Raw genomic sequence first — 17,961 nt, 5'->3', positions numbered from 1 at the left:
ACATTCTCCACAGTGTGAGAACAGGGGTGGAGCAAATGAATACTGTGGGTTGGCAAGATGGTCTCTGTTATGAAAGAGGGGCAAGGAGTCAACAGGGGTTGGGGGGAGGGTGAAGCTTGGAGAGAACTGACAACTGTTTCAGTGGATGAAAAGGAAGGGTCAGGGAAGAGCCTTGAATAACTGAGCCCTGACTGAGAAGATTACTGTATTTATTTGATTCCAAAATGAGGTTCTTTTCCCTAGAAAACATGGTGAAAATAAAGCCTTGAAAAGAATCAAGTAACAATAGTCCTGCACTGCTATCTGGCTCTGTCCCGATTCCCTTGCAGCTTCCTGGCTCAGCACAGAGCCAAAGAGTGGTGAGGGAATCATGTGGAGCCCACGAACAGTGCAAGACCCAACACGGATTCCCTTTTCTACTCCATGGCTCTGCTCTGGGTCCTGCTGCTCCCTGGCTCCATGCTGACTCCCTTGTTGCTCTCTGGCTCAGCAGGTTCTGCACTAGTCCCTGGCTGCATGCTGAACCAGGGAGCAGCAAGGGAATCGGCACAAAGCCAAGGGCTTTGTGGATCCAGGCAAAGACAAGGGATGTAGAGGCACCTGACAACTCAGCATGCGGCACTCAGGGAACAGGCAGCAGGAGATGCAAATGGCCAGAGTCTGGCTGCCTGTCCCCTTGCCATATTTAAGACAACCCTCCAGTAGTTAAATTATATACATGGAAAATTGTAACACAATTATAATTTTCAATGTATTAGAATCTGATTTTGGGGGGATTGTCTTAAATTTGAAGTATTCTTGGATTTGGGAAAAGACGGTAATAGGATTTGTAGCTGTAGCCAGTTTTGGTTTTCCTCCACCCCTGTTTATGCATCTCACTGTTAAAAATATTAAAGAAGTTTAAAGAGTTTGAAAAGCCTTTCAAGTATTTATGAAACATGATTAGTACTCCCTGCACAGAATCAAGTCTAGATATTTCATTTACTGTAATGGGAGTTATGGTCACTACACTAACTTCATTAAAAATTCAATTAACACTTAACAGTATGCAGTTGGGTGGTGAAGAATTTACCAGCAGTATACTAGATAGGTTTGCTATATATTAGCCCCATTTCATTTTTCACTAAATTATTTTCTAAATGTATATGTGTATATATAACACAACAAGGAATCTAATGCAGGTCTTTCCAGTGACTAAACATAAAAAGAGAATGTTAAAAATCATTTTAGCTTTCATGTGTAAGTTATTGCAAAATCTATCTAAAATTGATGGACTAGATGATTAAATTACAAGAGAATTGTTGAAATATGAGTGATTTTGTGCAGTCTAAGTTAAAATTTAAGGTCAGATCATCAGTGCGTGAACAGAGTTATCTGCAACAACAAGAGAAAAGACATATTTTCCCCATTTGCTTTGAAGTATAACTCCAAGTCATGCATTAAATTAACAATATTATCATAAAAAACAGACTGCTAATTCTGTCCAATGCTGAAATTTTAAAAATGCTTTTACAGAAGCATAAACCATACATTAAATAAAAAAAAATATTAACTGAGCTGACATTGTTAAATCAATTTTAATGCTTTAGACAAACCATTTTTACCAGTGGTGATTAGAGGAAGAGGATTTTTTGCATCTGAAGGCATGGTAATATGTTCTCTCATTGTTCATTTGCAGAATTTCCATTCTAACCATGTCTATAAAGTTAAGTTGTGGTCATCTGGGATCACTTCTTTTGAAGCCCATTTACTCATTTCAAATAGCCTGGCTGAATAAATTATTAGGCTTTCCGTAGGTAAAGTATGGATGGGCTGAGGTGAGGTGAAATCCAACAAACTCAACCCAGAGCCGGTGTGCAATGCAACACCCTCCCTCCCCAAGCTTGCCTGCAGAATGACATCGTTGCTACAATTTCTGTTGCATATGCATGGTATGACAGCTGCTCGAAACAAAGAAATATGGGTTTCCTTTGCTTTATGCTGTATGTGCATTCCTGGAAAATGGCATGTAACTCAAATTCACATAAAGGGAAACCACTTTACAATGTAACAAATAGGTATACATTCCAAGACCTCAGCTGTACTCGCCCCCCACAGTCCCATTTCTACCACTTTTTACAAGACAATTTTGGTACTCACCAACAGCAGACAGTACACACAAGCACAGGGTGGTGGTGAATGTTACCATAATGGAGATGGCAACTACAGGAGCACATATCACAAACAACAAGTAAGGAGCACAGATCCATACAGGAGACTGTAGTTTGGTGCATGTCACTCTCACAATGCACTGCACAAAGCAGCTGACTATGGGCTTCCACCACACCGATTGCGTAAGCGTGAACTTACCTTGCATATAACAAATTTTTGGTATAAAAAGGGTCATCGCATAAGAGTGAATTCACACATACAGAACCCACATAAAGTGAGGCAAAACTGTACAACATCACATAGTCCCTCCCCTGGCTTGACCTTGGTTGTGCTGGTCTTAAGCTGTGAGGGATGCCTCTTTACTGTTCTGTGAAGTATAAGAGATATGGAAGGTCTTATGCAAAGTAAGTGAGTTTCATGTGTCTGTTTCTATGGTTTACAGCCTAGAATTTGTAGATATGACAAAGAAGAAATATAGAAGGCACTTAAGTAAATTGTAATTGCTTGCTTAGCTCTGCTGGGCACTTACCTCAAGCCATATTTTCAAAACATTCATATTACATGATAATACCGTATAACAGCATGTACTAGTTACAACAGAAAGTTCTAAGTTCCATTTCCAAGATCAAATGCAGAGATTGCAGAATCATCTGTAAGGCCCTACCAAATTCATGGCAGAAATGGGTCATCACATGTTCCTCCACACCCCCTTGCTACTGATTGGTGGATGGGCCCAGCTTGTGGCTCACTCTTGATCAGTAGGGAGGTAAAAACTGTGGTTCCAAATATGGTGCCATTTTTGCTTTCCATTCCTGATTGGCCAAGGGACCCTGACAGTCCCGATGCTTGCTGCTGACCAGCAGAGAGGCAAAAATGGTGCCATGTTTAAAACTGTAGTGTTTAACCGTAGCTTTTAACATATGGGGGAGTCTGCAAGATTAAAGGAGCTGCCACACACCCCACTTTCACCATGAATTTGGTAGGACTCTAATTATGTACTAGAATACATGCCCTTCTACATGAGTAAAGGGTCCTAGTTAACCAGATTTAGTTATTAACACACTAATTTTAATTTAAATAGCAGTAGAGGGGAAAAAAGTAGCTTTGGGTGTGAGCAAATTTTAAATTTCTTGGGAGGTAAGAGGAGAGAGGGAATGTTGCTAATTTGTTGTACTACTCTACTTTTCAGCGCAGGGAAGCTTCCTTCCTCCTCTTTTATACCTGTTTCATTTGTGGTATAGACAGAAAATACTGAGGGCTAGAATACCTCAAGGAATATGTGATAAAAGAGAACATAAGAAAACGTAATTGAAATGCAAGACTCCAAGGCTCTTACTTTAGAGCTTATTCTTTTTATTTTTGGTAAATTTATGTTGTGATAGGGTGTGTGAAAGTTGAGAGGTGACAGCTTTATATTGAAGGAGGGAATTGGATTTTTCAATATCCTTACTCAGTTAACTTTGGAGGTCTGCAGCTCACCAACTAGACAGGAACTTGTCAGTTGATACAGGATCATTAATATTATTTAGAAGTCTTGGCAAAATCTTTTGTAGGTGTCTGATTTTTCCATGGTAATGGGTTCAAGGGCTGAAAGGGGCTTAAAACATACTCAGTGGCTTTCAGAACTTTTTATAACTGGGTTTCTTTTTTTCTTAGATGGGACTTTTGCCTTGTAAAGTGGTTTGCTTTATGCTACAGGAATGTGAATTCTTGGCTTTATTTATACCATCTGAGAATACATTATAAATAGTGTTGGGTCAGTTAGACAGCTGATTATTAGTAAATAATACCAATATATAGGAAAGAGAGAGCTTGTGTTATTAAAGTGGAAATGGTCATCTTTTGAAGCCCTTATCATGGGTTGATGGCCTTCAGACACCACGGACAAGGGCTGTCCAACTTAGTATAAGTGGTGGGCCACCCCAGTGTGACAGAGATGTCTCTTCCCTGACCATGGGGTCCTGCACTGTACTGCACCATAAGCTCACTCAGCATGAGCGGGGGAGGAGCTTGACTGCACTTGCATACACACATGTGGGCCCCCTTCACCTCTTCAGCCATGGGCTCCCCTGATGAACTGCACTGTGGGCTCCCCCAGCACTGCAGGTAGCCCCTTCCTGCAACTCCCTGCCCCCAGGGGAAGGGACAGAAGTGAAAGCCAGGGAAGGGGAGGGAAGCTCAGAGACTTCAGCTGCAGCAGAAGGTAGAACAATGGGAGGAGTGGTGGCTGTGGGGGGAGCTTGGAGTGGGGGTCACAAATTAACCTCTTGTGGCTTGCATGCAGCCTGTAGGCTGCTAGATGGACAGCCATGTCATAGACCCGGGAGAGGAGGAGGATGGAGAGGAAGGGAATTTAGGAGAGAAAATGAAGGTGTTCAGGGGTTGGTAATTGTGTGTTTCTTAGAATGTAGTTAAGTGTAATACTTCATTCAGCACAAAAAGAAGTAAGAAAAACACAAAATAATTAGGGCTGTCAAACAATTAAAAAAGATTGCAATTAGTTGTGCAATTAAAAAAATTAATTGCAATTTTAATCGCACAGCTAAAAACTCAAAATTATGCACAGAACTCCAAGTTGTGCAAAATTATGTAGGTACCTTGTATGTTTGGGGTGTGGGTGTGGTGTGTGTGGGAGGGAATTTGTGAAGGGGTGGGGGACTGCAAGTGTGTTTGTGTGGGGGGGGTTGGAGCCTGGGGGAGGGAGGTATACCCTGGTAGGATGTTGGGTACTGTGGGTCAGGAGTGATGGGCAGCAGCAGGGCTGGGGGCGGACGGGCTGTGGCTTGAGAGCGAGGGGCAGAGATGTGCATGCACATACACACAGAGCAGGTAAGTGTATGTGAGTGGAATAGGCGTGGGTGAGGGAAGGGGCAGGGGGGAAGATTGAGGCCCCCATGATGAGGGAAGGAGTTGGGCAAAGGCAGGGTCAGGGACTGGGGTGAATGGGGCCCCAGGGGCTGGGGTGGGTCATGGGATAGAGCTACAGGTGGTTCATTCAGGGACATGGGGGGGTGCTCCTGCTGCTGTGCACACCCTTGAAGGAGGCATGGGGGGCATGTTCCCTCCAGATTCGTGCATGGGGTGGAGGTAGGCTGCTACTGCATGCTGGGGTCTTTGCCCTGCTGTCCCGCTGTCCCACTGTCCCATGCTGTGCAGGAGGGCTCTGCTATGAGTGCGGGGTTTTTTGTTTTTGTTTTTTTAAGTGCTAGGATGCTGGGGCTGGTTGAGGCAGCCATCGGGAGGTTGGGGGAATGGGTGGGGAGTGGGGCCTCGCTTGCCGCTGCCACACCCCTACCACCAAAACTGCTTCCACCTGTTTGATTCGGAGGAGAGTCAGTCCAATTCAGCAGCCAAATTTCCAAATCCAAATTGGCTGAATCGAGTCAGGACAGTGATCCAAATCACCAAATCAAATCACTGTCCCTCCAAATCGTCTGAATCTTAAGCTGAATTGAATACTTGCTGCTTCACACAGGCCTACCCCCAATGTCCCTTTCCTTCCCCTGTGTCCCAACCTTCCCCAACGTCCCTTCCTCTTCACAGTCTTGCCTGCTGGGTGCTGCTCCACATGTCACCAGGCTGTGTTCCTGGCTCCCTGCAGCTGTCTGTCTGTGTCTGTGTGCATCCCTCTCTGCAGCCACCCAGAGGCCATGCCTGGGCTGCCCTGTGGTCCTCTGCACTGCCACTGCTGCCCTGTAGGAGAGCCTGGAGGTGGTGGTGACAGTGGTGGAGCAGAGCCTGGCATTAACCACCAGTAATAATCAGCATTAATATATTAACATACAGGTTAAACATTTGTTGTGTCGTGTATTGCTGGAGAAGTATGAGGTCAGAATTAAGGTATTATCAGCAGATACAGGGAGTATAAAATCACCAGTCTAGGACAGATGGTTAGTTTTGATCTGGAAAATGATGAGATGCCACAGATCTCAAGAGTGGATAAAGAGAGGGTTAGAAGACAAAACATTCCAATTAGGTGATGTTTTGGGAAGAAGTAGTTCAAATTCAACTTTGGCCATGCTGATGGACATCCTTTCCCAAAAACAGTGGTTCTCAATCTTTTAGACTAAAGGAACTCTTTATTAGTCTCCAGGCACCCTTCAGACAATGTCAGCTTCTAGCATTCACTGTTTTGTTTTGTTTTTTCCACTATGGAGACACAATAAAACAATTTTTCAGTTTTCAAGGGTCTCAGAAATTCCAACCTGTTATGGTCTGTTTCTGACACTATGGATTCCTAGTTTAGATCTCTGGATTTATCATGTAAATGTGATAAATCTGTGGATTTATCATCTCCCACATAACTGCCAAGCACTGTTGACTGACTGACTTTGTCATGTTTCCTTTCATCGGTCAAGATGTTGGAAGACCATTTGACCATCATGTGTAGGTGTTTGTACACCTAACACCTTGGCATCCTGGTTGAGAATCACTGTCCTAAAAGACAGGCAGGTTCAAGGAGGAAGACTGAGGAAAATGGCTGGATTTCACAAATGGGAAGAGATCCAAGGGTGAAGTACAGCCAGTAAGCTGGAGGTTGTGCGTGTCAGTTTTTATTCTCAGATAAGGAACAAGTTTGAATTTGTTATTGAGGGAAATCAGGTCATATTTAGAAAAAATATCAATGGAAGGCTGTCATGAATGTGCATTGTAGTGACTGAGATTATATTGAGAGACTTTCATGGTGGGAAGAGGAAAGATTCCTTCCAAATTCTTTTTGCTATTTAGTTTTAGAATTAGTTTTAGAATATTTAGTTGGGCAGACATAAAACCCAAGGGCAAGTTATACAAAAGGCAACAGAATTCATACACCTCACACCGTAGGAATGAATTTTCAGATTACTCATATCCAGAAGGTATATGGTTCAGAGTAAACAGAGGTCTGGATTTGCTGATTTTTTTTTTTCAGATTGAATCATTTAAAACAAAGCCTATCCAACATGCTCTATTCAAGTTTCATGCAACATAACAATGGACGCTCAACAGAGATTGCAGAATCTTGCAGGTATCATGCACAAACTCAATCCACAGGTGGCATTTGTGAAATAAAAGCAACGTGACCTCAACCAGCCAGTAAAGCAGAGTAACACAAGGGCTTATTTCCAGCCTCAGCCTCAGGAAATACACTCTTTACCTTCCCTAAAAGCCTTGTTGAATAAATGGCTTTCACAGCTTGACCTGAAGGTCATTAGGCTTTTGTTCTTCCAGTCAAAGGAAGAGAAGCTAATTCTGAAGTCTTGGATCCTTCCCTCTTTCCTTTATGTTAAAAATAATGAGATCAGGGTCTTCTGCTGTTTACAGTTACTGAAGTGTGTCAGAAAGAGCGTCAGTCCCTGGTAGGCAGGCCCTTAGCTGACATTTAACCTGTTATGTCATTTGAAATTATGATATCATAATGAATACCTTAGACTCCCTGTGGACAGCCAGTGGACAGCCAGAGCAAATCTGTGAACACTAGTTTCGAGTATTCCAGCAAGAAGCCCTTACCAAGAAAGTGACTTTGCACTATGCCAGCTTTAGTGTCTGAATGCTTTTAAGGTATTGTCTCCATGGAGTGGAGTGCAATCACCTAATCTTAATGAAATATGCAGGCATGTGTGACAGTAGCAAGACTAGCATCCAGAAGAAAAGATTGCACCTTTCTAGCTTAATGGTAGTAAAATCAGCTGCTGGTGATCTTTTAACTAAAATATCACTACTATTTTAGACACACTTGTGATAAATGATACAGACTCTCAATAAAAAGGGCAATATTCCCTATATCATCTGCTCTAGCTGAGGTCTGTAAAACATCCCTTCACTTCGGCAAAGGGTACCCAAACCAGTCAGACTAGTTTCACTTATGTGATATGATGCCTGAGAAAAAGTGGAATTTACTGGAAATCATCAGATGAACTGAAGTGACAAACCTAGCAGACATGAACATTTATGCTGAAATTACAGATTAAGTCATGAGACCAGTTCATTTTCTGATTTGCACATATGCCAGAAGATGCATACATTCTGGAACAAAAGTCCTTGCTTGCTTGTTTGTTTGTTTTTTGTGTGGACAATGTGTGGCACTCTGTTTCTCCAAAATTGTCTTAGATTTGGAGGAGGTAGGGGTCACTGTTTTCTCCTTTTGATTTCATTGAGCAAAATCATTTTGCTCAGCTTTGCATCCATTATATTTTTCGTATTCAAGTATTTTTTGCACCCAGTATTATTTTTTATATTATTGTAACTCAAATATGCCCCAAAAGAAGAATATGGCATATATAACAGTACAGTACATGTAAAAATAAACATGGTAGTATTATACAGTAATAATTCAAATGAATTGGAACAATACAGCTCTGTAAAGGTGCAATTATCAAATGCAGTTGCATTTTTTTTTTTATATCAGCAATTCCTTAGTATGCATCTGACTCCTCCTAAATAGCAAAGGAAGAACTTCTCGGTAGTCAGAGTGCTTTTGGTTTATACTTCTTACCAGCAAAACAACATTACATAAACTATTTGATTATACAGCTTAGTACAATCTAATTTCTTTTGTAATGCAACACATAACAAATTGCTTTAAATAATTTTATGCTAATGCAGTCAAGGTAAATTAGAAGCTGCAAACTGAAAGAGTGCCACTAACAATTTGGCTGGGATTCAGAGAAATGAGTTTCTTTGCCTTTTTTTGTACATAATGACACTGGAAATGCTTCTGCTGTGTTCTGCTGTGTGTGTAGCTTGGCTTCAAATGCCAGAATGAACTTTTCTATCCATGATGCCAGAATGAGCTATTCTATCTAGAAGAAGAGACTCCTTACCTAAAATGACCTGCTCAGCAGCACAGAAGCGGAAAGGGATCTCGGAGTCCTAGTGGACTCCAAGATGAACATTAGTCATCAGTGTGACGAAGTCATCAGCAAAGCTAACTGCACTTTATCATGCATCAGCAGATGCATGACAAGCAGAACCAAGGAGGTGATACTTCCCCTCTATCGGGCACTGGTCAGACCGCAGTTGGAGTACTGTGCCCAGGTTTGGGCCCCACACTTCAAGAGGGATGTGGATAACCTGGAGAGGGTCCAGAGAAGGGCTACTTGTATGGTTAAGGACTTGCAGGCCAAGCCCTGCAAGGAGAGACTAGGGCACCTGGACCTCTTCAGCCTCTGCAAGAGAAAGTTGAGAGGTGACCTTGTGGCTGCCTATAAATTCATCACACTTTGTCACATTGATGACTCATATTCATCTTGGAGCCCACTAGGACTCCAAGATCCCTTTCTGCTTCCGTGCTACCGAGCAGGTTATTTCCTAGGCAGTAGGTGTTCTGGACATTTTTCCTCCCTAGGTGCAGCACTTTGCATTTCTCCTTGTTAAATTGCATTCTATTGTTTTCTTCCCATTTGTCCAACCTGTCCAGGTCTGCCTGTAGTTGTTCCATGCCCTCCGGTGTGTCCACTTCTCCCCACAGTTTTGTGTCATCCGCAAACTTGGACAGAGTACGCTTCAATCCCTCTTTCAAGTCAGTGATGAAGACATTGAAGAGTATCGGTCCAAGGACCGAGCCCTGTGGGACCCCACTGCCCACACCCTTCCAGGTTGATACCAACCCATCCACTACCACCCTCTGTGTACGACCTTCCAGCCAATTTGCCACCCACCGGATTGTGTAATCATCCAAGTCACAGCCTCTTAAATTGTTCACCAGTATGGGGTGGGATACCGTATCGAAGGCCTTCCTGAAGTCTAAGTAAACTATGTCAACCCTTACTCCTGCATCCAGGTGTTTTATAACCTGGTCATAAAAGGAGACTAGATTAGTCAGGCATGATCTACCTGCTATGAACCCATGCTGGTTTCCCCTCAGCATAATTTTTCCTGCTGGGCTCATATATGAGCCTTAATAATCTTTTCAAAGACTTTGCCAAGGATGGTGGAGGTGAGACTGACTGGCCTATAGTTGCCTGGATCCTCCCTCCTCCCCTTCTTGAAAATAGGGACCACATTGGCCCTTTTCCAGCCCTCCGGGACCTGGCCTGTGCACCACGAGCACTCATATATTCTTGCCAGTGGCTGTGCAATGACATCGGCCAATGCCTTCAGTACCCTTGGATGGAGCTCATCCGGGCCTGCCGACTTAAATGCATCAGTCCTTCCAAGTGACTCTGCAGCATCTCAGGGTCAACGCTTGGTAGTCTGGCACCCTGCTGTTGCCTCTCTACAATCCCATTGTGAGATTTGTCTTGCCCTTCATTTAGTAACACTGAGGCAAAGAACTCATTGAGGAGTTCAGCTTTGTCCTCCCTGTCTGCCACCAATTGCTTTTGCCCATTTAGTAGTGGTCCTATTCCACCCTGGGCCTTCTTTTTACTCCCATATATTCTGAAAAACATTTTTTTGTTATCCTTAACTTGAGATGCCATCCTGAGCTCCATGGTAGCTTTGGCCCTTCTAACTACTTCCCTACAACTGTGAGCTGACGAGGTATACTCCTCTTTAGTAATCTCTCCCTGTTTCCACTGCTTATATGCCTCCCTTTTTGCCCTTAGGCTGCTCTGGATTTCTCTGGTCAGCCAAGGAACCCTCTTGGCCCCTTTTCCCCCTTTTCCCCCACATCGGGATTGTCTCCCTCTGTGCCTGAAGGATTGCTTCCTTAAGCCACCCTTCCTGGCCTCCCATCTCGCCAAATCTCTTACTCTGCAGTGCGTCATTGACTAAACCCCTGAGTTTGCTGAAGTCAGCCTTCGCTAAGTCCTAGCACTTCCATCCTACTACTTGCCTTACCCACTCTACGCCTTATGATGAATTCTATTATTTCCTGGTCACTGTCCCCCAGGTGACCACTGATCTGTAGGTCCCCTACCATGTCATCACCTGTTGCCAATACCAGGTCCAGTAAGGTATTCCCCCTAGTGGGACCATGTACCTCCTGCATCAGGTGGAGGTCCTGTACACAGGATAGGAACCTGCGTGAACGGGAATTTTCTGTCTGCGTCTCCCAGCAGATGTCAGGGTAGTTTAGGTGCCCCATGACTACAGCCTTTCTAGTCTTTATTGTCTCTGAGAGCTGCCTCAGGAGTTCCAAATCTAGTTCTTCCCCTTGGTGTGGGGTTCTGTAGCAGACCCCTACCACCAGATCCCTTTTCCTGTGACCTTCATGTAACCTAACCCACAATCCTTCTACTTTCTCCTCCTCCGATTCCATTTTAATAAGGGTTGATGTACAATGCTCCTCGACATAGAGCGCAACCCCTCCCCGTCTCCTCCCCACTCTATCCTTTCTGTACAGCTTATAGCCCTCAATGTGTGCTGCCCAGTCATGGCAGCAGGTTTCTGTTAGCCCCACTAAGGTTTGTGTTAGCCCCACTAAGTCGTAAGTGTTTTCTGCAAGCAGGAGTGCTAGTTGATCCTGCTTGTTCCTCATGCTCCTAGCATTAGTATATAGGCACTTGAGCCCTGTGACTGGCACCTTTGTTGCCCCCTGGCTCTGATGCCCAATGGGTCCCTTATTGCTTACCTGCTTATTGCTTACCTGTGCTGTACTGCTGGACGTCCCATGGATTGCAGGTTCCTGATGTTCTCCTTCTTCTGCCTTCCCCATTCCCCATCTGAGCTAGTTTAAAGCCCGAAATAGAAGACCAGCCAACCTGTTGGAGAAAAGACTTTTACCTTTCACTGAGAGGTGAAGTCCATCACGCCCCAGGAAGTCCCTTGCCAGGAAGTGTGGGTCGTGGTCCAGGAAGCCAAATCCTGTACCATGGCACCAACTCCTGAGCCGCAGGTTGACCTCTCTGATGCAGGTGCTGTGATGCCTACTGCAACCTCTGACCAGGAGGATGGATGAGAAGACCATCTGTCTCCCTAATTTAGATTGAATATTAGGAGGAACTTCTTCACAGTTAGAGTGGCCAAAATCTGGAATGGACTCCTAAGGGAGGCGGTGCTGTCCCCTACCCTGGGGGTCTTCAAGAGGAGGTTAGATAGGCATCTAGCTGGGGTCATCTGAAACCAGTCCTCTTTCCTGCCTATGCAGGGGGTTAGACTTGATGTTCTGTTGAGGTCCCTTCCGACCCTAACATCTATGAATCTATGAAAGACACAAAAATGCAGACCACTGTGGCAGGGCACTGTTTGTGCCTGCCACTTTAAGGGCCTTGAGCCAAGCAGCCAGCAGGTGTCTGATTGCAGCAGTCATTTTAGATTCAGGGCTGCCTATATAAGTAGGGCATTTTGCTGCTGGCAGGCAGGCAGCAACATCGCCTGGCTGTGAGGCTTCTTGGAACACCCTGGAGGTAAGGGAGGAGCTGTAGGGGATGGACTGGAGGCTTCTGGTCCTGGGCATGACCTAAAACTGCACCCTGCTGGGAGTGCGTGGCCTGGTGGGATACTCTCAGTATTGTGGGAGCCCCCAGGAAATGCCAGGCCAGTTACCACCCCAGCATCACAACAGTCATAAGCTGCCTGCTACCTAGAGGTATGTAGAAAGCACATTTAAAGCTGTGTCTATGTCCTGATCTCCAAATCTTTCTGAATCTCTCTGAATCAATTCAGAGGGTTCCAATTCAATTCAGAGAGATTCAAGGTTCCTCTGATTTGATTTGGATTCAGCGATTTGGCCAACCGAATCAGGCCGAATCTCCACTGAATCAAATTGGGAACCGAAGCTTCACACAGCCCTAATGGGAAGTGTAGAAAAAAGTATTGTATTTATCAGATCAAGGAACTGATATGATATTGAGATGTATATCAAACAATTGCAAAAAGATTAATGTTTTTCAAGTGGTGCAGGTCTCCCGTTGTTTTCCATTTAACTTGTGGAACTCTGAAGTGTGCATAAGTGTTTTCATAATAGAGTAGAATGAAATAATAAGGGATATACATGAATTTGCCACAGAATGCCAGTGGTAGATAACCTGCATTTTTCAGGTGTGAAGACAAGTTAACATCAATGAGTTAAAATAAAGTTACTCTGGGTTTGTTATTGTGTAATAATGAAGAATAGAGTTTGGTACTCTCTTCACAAAATTGTTGGTATAGACCAGAATGAAAACACTTTTCCTTGCAGCAGTGATCAAGTATTTAATTAATGATTGTAAGAGGGCATTGCAATGTCCACATGAGTGATGATGACAGATGTCCAGTGTGGAGCAGATTGCAGAAGGGTCTAGGGTTAGGCATATGGGAGGAGACGAGAACTATGCTAAAATTGAAGAGACAGACAATGGGAACTTGTAATGATGGAAGAACCTTGAGTAAGAAGCATTTTGCAATGAATCATTGTAAGAATCTATTCCCACTGAGAAGTGAGGAGAGAGAATGAGCGCTTACATTAATCATATGAAATATTTTCTCTGAATATTTTTGGCTGAACTTGTTGTCCTCTTTCATTGGCTGCTATTGTTATTCTACTGTGGAAAGGTGAAACCAAGTAGGACTGGATGGAGCAGAACCACCCCCCCCATATTTTGGCCTATGGTAACTCTGTCGAAGAACAATAGAAAGAAAATTAAAGGAAAAACTGATATGTAAGATGACAGAACGTATTTTTAAGGGTTTGGGGCATTGCTCTGCTCAGACTTGTAAAACTTAAGTGACTTAGCTAAGTTCCATTTTTAAAGTGACTTAGGCTTCTAGATGCTTAAACCATGTTTGAAAATGGGACTTAGCCGGTCATGTCACTTAGGCCTTGCAACACTGAGCAGAGCAGTGCCTGACACCTTTGAAAATCTGGCCTAAGTGCTTTAAAATAGTTTTATGACTGAAAATCTCTGACTGATTACTTTAAAACACTTCTAGAAGGGTTCAAATTCATAGTGTTTTGGCTCAGTACCTACTTACTAACTCCAAAAAATGTGTTAGGCTTTGACTCAACTATTTGTCAGTGTTTGCTCAAATGAAGCAGAAGCCTGGGAGTTATGAGCTGGGACTGTATCAGCTCTGTATTAATACTATCCAGATTCCAACCTGGGAGGTTTTACTGTTAGCTAGTCTTTCTGAGAATCCAAGCATTGTATTAGTTGCTGTTGCATAGCTTAACTATGTACAGTGTTCACAAACCCACCTGTCTACTGGAACACGTTCCATCAAGTTCTCTATTTTTAAGCTTTTAGCCTTTGAAAACCAAAGGATTGTGCAAAGTGGGGAAATACATTGCCCAGTTTTTAAAAATGGACTGAATCCTATTGTTTTTGCTTCTTGTTCATGTTGCACTATAGCTCTAAATCATTAAATTAAATTGTATCTTACAAAGCCCTTAATTAAAATTTTCATCTTTTTTCTCTCTCTACAGTATAATGAAGAACTTCACTATGTAGAGCCATGCCTGAATGGAACATTAGTACAAGCAGACAGAGCTAACAAAGAGGTAAGGAATGAAAGTAACAAAAGAAGAGGGACATAGGATTTGATGCATATCTTTGTATTATAATGATCTTTTCTAATAAAAGAAATACTAGGATTTGAATTTATTAAATAAATTGTTCTCATCCTATTTTAAAAAGGCCTGTTATATGGCTCAATAGGCAAGAAAAAGAAAAGTTCACTTAGTTACCAGTACTTTGATCAAATAGGCTTAATAGAAAAGATATATAAATCTTTTAAAATAATTGGGGGATATTAATAAAGTTTAGTCACTTTTTCTAAGTACACTATTCTGGTTTAAATTGCTCTAAATTATAACTGCCTTACTGTTCCCAAAAGATGCACAAAAAGAGATTCCTTTTTGAAACACAAAAAATTATGTTAAAACAAAAATCTTGAAACAAAGTAATACAACTGTAGCTCTCTATCTAACACAAATTGCACCTTTACAAGCCAATATCTCAAAGTAAAAAATAGTGCCTTTCATCTAGAAAGTTTTCAAAACAGTGAGCAAACTGTGACCTTAGTCTTACAGTCACTTGTTAGGAAAAAATCACATTAACTTCAGTAAAAGATAAGAACTACCAGTGCATCTACACATGCTAATTTAAAGCACTTTAGTATGATGCAAGGTTCATTAAGGGCACACGTCTACATGTGCACACCCTTAATGTGCCTTAAAAATGGTGATTTTAGGCTATTTGCACCTAAATTTGATACCTGCAAAAGCAGGTATCACATTTAAGGGCGAATAGCTAAAACATGTTAATGCACACATAGATGTGTTAAGATGCATTAATGCTGTGTATGGACTGACTTAGGAGTAACTTAGTCCCACATCACCCACGCACACGATGTTAATATGCTTTAACAGGTGCACATGTAGATGTGAGCCTAAATCTTCTCAATGCACATTCAGCTAATGTCCATTAAGTTTAAGCACACCTAAATGCATGTGTACACACGCCCTACGTGACTAGACACTGTAGAGGATGCTAATGCCAGTAGTGCTACGCAATAGTCCTGGATACAGGAAGGTAAAACTGATTATAACTGATTTCAAAGTATGGTGATTTTGGTATGTATGGTACTCAAAAGGCAGATGTCTTTGGAAAACAGTCGGAAGGAATTAGTGGCATACAGTTCTCACTGAGGTCTTTTCCCACTGCGGCCAAGGCTTATGTGGGGTGAGGTAGGGGAAGCACCATTCTGCACGCTCCATTTTCCCCCACCTCCCAGATATACTGATTGATGGGGTGATTGCCCAGTTCCTATGACTGGCAGGGACAGTGCAGAGCTTTTCCTTAGGCAAGTATTCATGTATTTATAAATTTTATATGCCAAGTTATCAAATGAAATGTAAGTCAGTACCTAATCCTATTTCTTTTGCTCCATGTTTTGAGCTTAGATATGACTATTTTTCTTATTATGACAATTTTGACAGCTGCAAAAATTCCTGAATCTGTCTCATAATTTTTTTAAAGAAATTAAAATTTAATATTCTGTCAAAACATTTTAAAACTATCTCTTTGGTTTTGTAATAAGTGATATTAAATCTTTTACATTTTAGAAGAAAATGAGTTTACTAAAGGGCAGAATCTGAAACACTAAGTGTAGAACATCTTTTGAAACTGAGAAGATATAAATAAATATGAATTAGTCCTTTGAGTATCTGGAAAAGAGTTTACCAAAATATTACCACCAGTAATAAAATAAGTTCCTGAAACATTAGAAAATACAATTGTTGATTTATAATTCAGGGAATGGCTAAGTTTTCCAAGTGCCTTTTGCTTGAGTGCCTCAGTTCTGTATGGCCTCTTTCAGGTGTATTTGAGGCACCTGAAAAAGACTGGATTTTCAGAAAGTGCCAAATCGCCACCTTCAGAAAATGGAGACAGTTTTAACACATTTTACGTTTGGCACTCAGACTCGCTACTCACATTTGAAATTAGTGGCCTTAAACCCTTTAGGTTTAATTTCTGATTTGCGAAGCATTTGCTCAGGCCAGTAGTTGGTGTAACCTCATTGAATACATACATTTATATACATATACACATAACTATAGTGCCATACTAATGGGAATATATTCTCATTAGCCTATTAACACTACAGTGCTTCAGTCATTTATTAATTTGGTATCCGTGTTGAACATGCATATTGTTCAGGGTTGCCAACCCCAAAATATTTTACTGACAAGCTGCAGACATTTTTACTGGCAACCTAACTTTTTTATTGACACAAGTTTTTGCTGATATAGTTTTTACATAATGTAAATCTAACCCTTCTGCCAGGCACTGTGGATGGCAGTTAGAAGGGCTGAGTTCAAATGTAGTGGTTTAACAACCACCATAGTAAAAAGTTTGTTTTTTAGTTAAAAGTTTGCAGATTATTAGTAATAAAAAAAAATCCTGGATTGGGAACCTCAGGCACCATGGTGCAAGGAAAGCTTGGGATGGGGAAGCCCCATAAAAAGGAAGTGCAGCCCTTTTTCAGAGTCTGTGGGCACTGGGTCAGCAGAGGGTCAGGGATGGGGCAGACACTACCTGCAGAGACCCCTTAGATCACAAAGGAGATTTTGGAGTGCAGACACCCTTCTCTCCTCCCTTTTGACTCCCGCCCTCCACCTAGTACTTGCCTCCCCCTCATATGGAGCTATTGGGCTGCTCTGCTCTGAAAGGGCCCCTTGGAGCTGACACAGCTGGCTGGGCCAGAGTCCTGGGGTCTGTGAGTAGCTGGCACTGGCTGAATCCACCAGCTTTCTACCTGGGAAATAGCAGACCAAGGAGGAAGGTTAGAGGTCACACCCTGATCCTGGTGGGGTCAAAGCATGGCAGGAAACAACCTCTGTGATGTATACCAGAATCCACAGATCTGGCAACAGGAAGTGGCTATAGCTTTTAGGGAGGGGGGAGAGAGCCATCATCTGGGCTATGCAGGCAGCTTTTCAGAACAAAATCCTGCCTCTGACCCCCTGTCATGGAGCAGAATGGCAGTGGGGTCCCATGCCAGCTGGGCTGCACTACACAGTAGGCCTGTGTGAAGCAGCTAGTATTCGTTTTGGATTTGGATTCAGCTGATTCGGGGGACAGTGATTCAATTTGGTGATTTGAATCACTACCCCAATTCAATTCAGACAGATCTCATTAGGAGATTTGGCAGCAGCTGAATCTCTGAATCAGTCAAGCCAGGCCCATCCTGCACCCCTTTCCCAGCCTGGTAATGGCTGCCCCAGCTCCTGGCACTTGGGAGGAAAAAAAAAGCCCCAGCTCACCAGGTGCTGCTGGGTAGGGGGCGAGCCCCCCATGCAGTGGGGGGCTCCCTGCTGCCCCTGCTGCATGAGGGGCTCCCCTGACCCACCCCTTACTCCCTCAGCCCCCCCACAGGTGCCCCGCCCAGGCCAGCTCCAGCCCTTTAAAGAACCCCCCCCGAAAAAACCTGGGACTCACTGCTTCTGCCAGTGGGGAGCAATCCCCA

At 43.0% G+C, this 17,961-nt stretch overlaps 1 protein-coding gene across 1 annotated transcript in view; it reads left to right on the top strand.

The window, feature by feature from the left end:
* The window catches only part of CACNA2D3 (calcium voltage-gated channel auxiliary subunit alpha2delta 3), an 889,480-nt gene that overhangs the window by 412,162 nt on the left and 459,357 nt on the right, over positions 1-17,961 (top strand). Inside the window, exon 9 of the mRNA XM_025197140.1 lies at positions 14,417-14,491. Coding sequence (XP_025052925.1) covers positions 14,417-14,491 — 75 coding nt within the window. The remainder of the gene's footprint in view (positions 1-14,416; positions 14,492-17,961) is intronic.

The sequence above is a fragment of the Alligator sinensis genome, unplaced genomic scaffold (assembly GCF_000455745.1).
Source record: "Alligator sinensis unplaced genomic scaffold, ASM45574v1 scaffold391_1, whole genome shotgun sequence".
Lineage (NCBI taxonomy): Eukaryota > Metazoa > Chordata > Crocodylia > Alligatoridae > Alligator > Alligator sinensis.
Note: the sequence above shows the minus strand (reverse complement) of the source record. Positions and strands in the feature narration are given on the sequence as shown.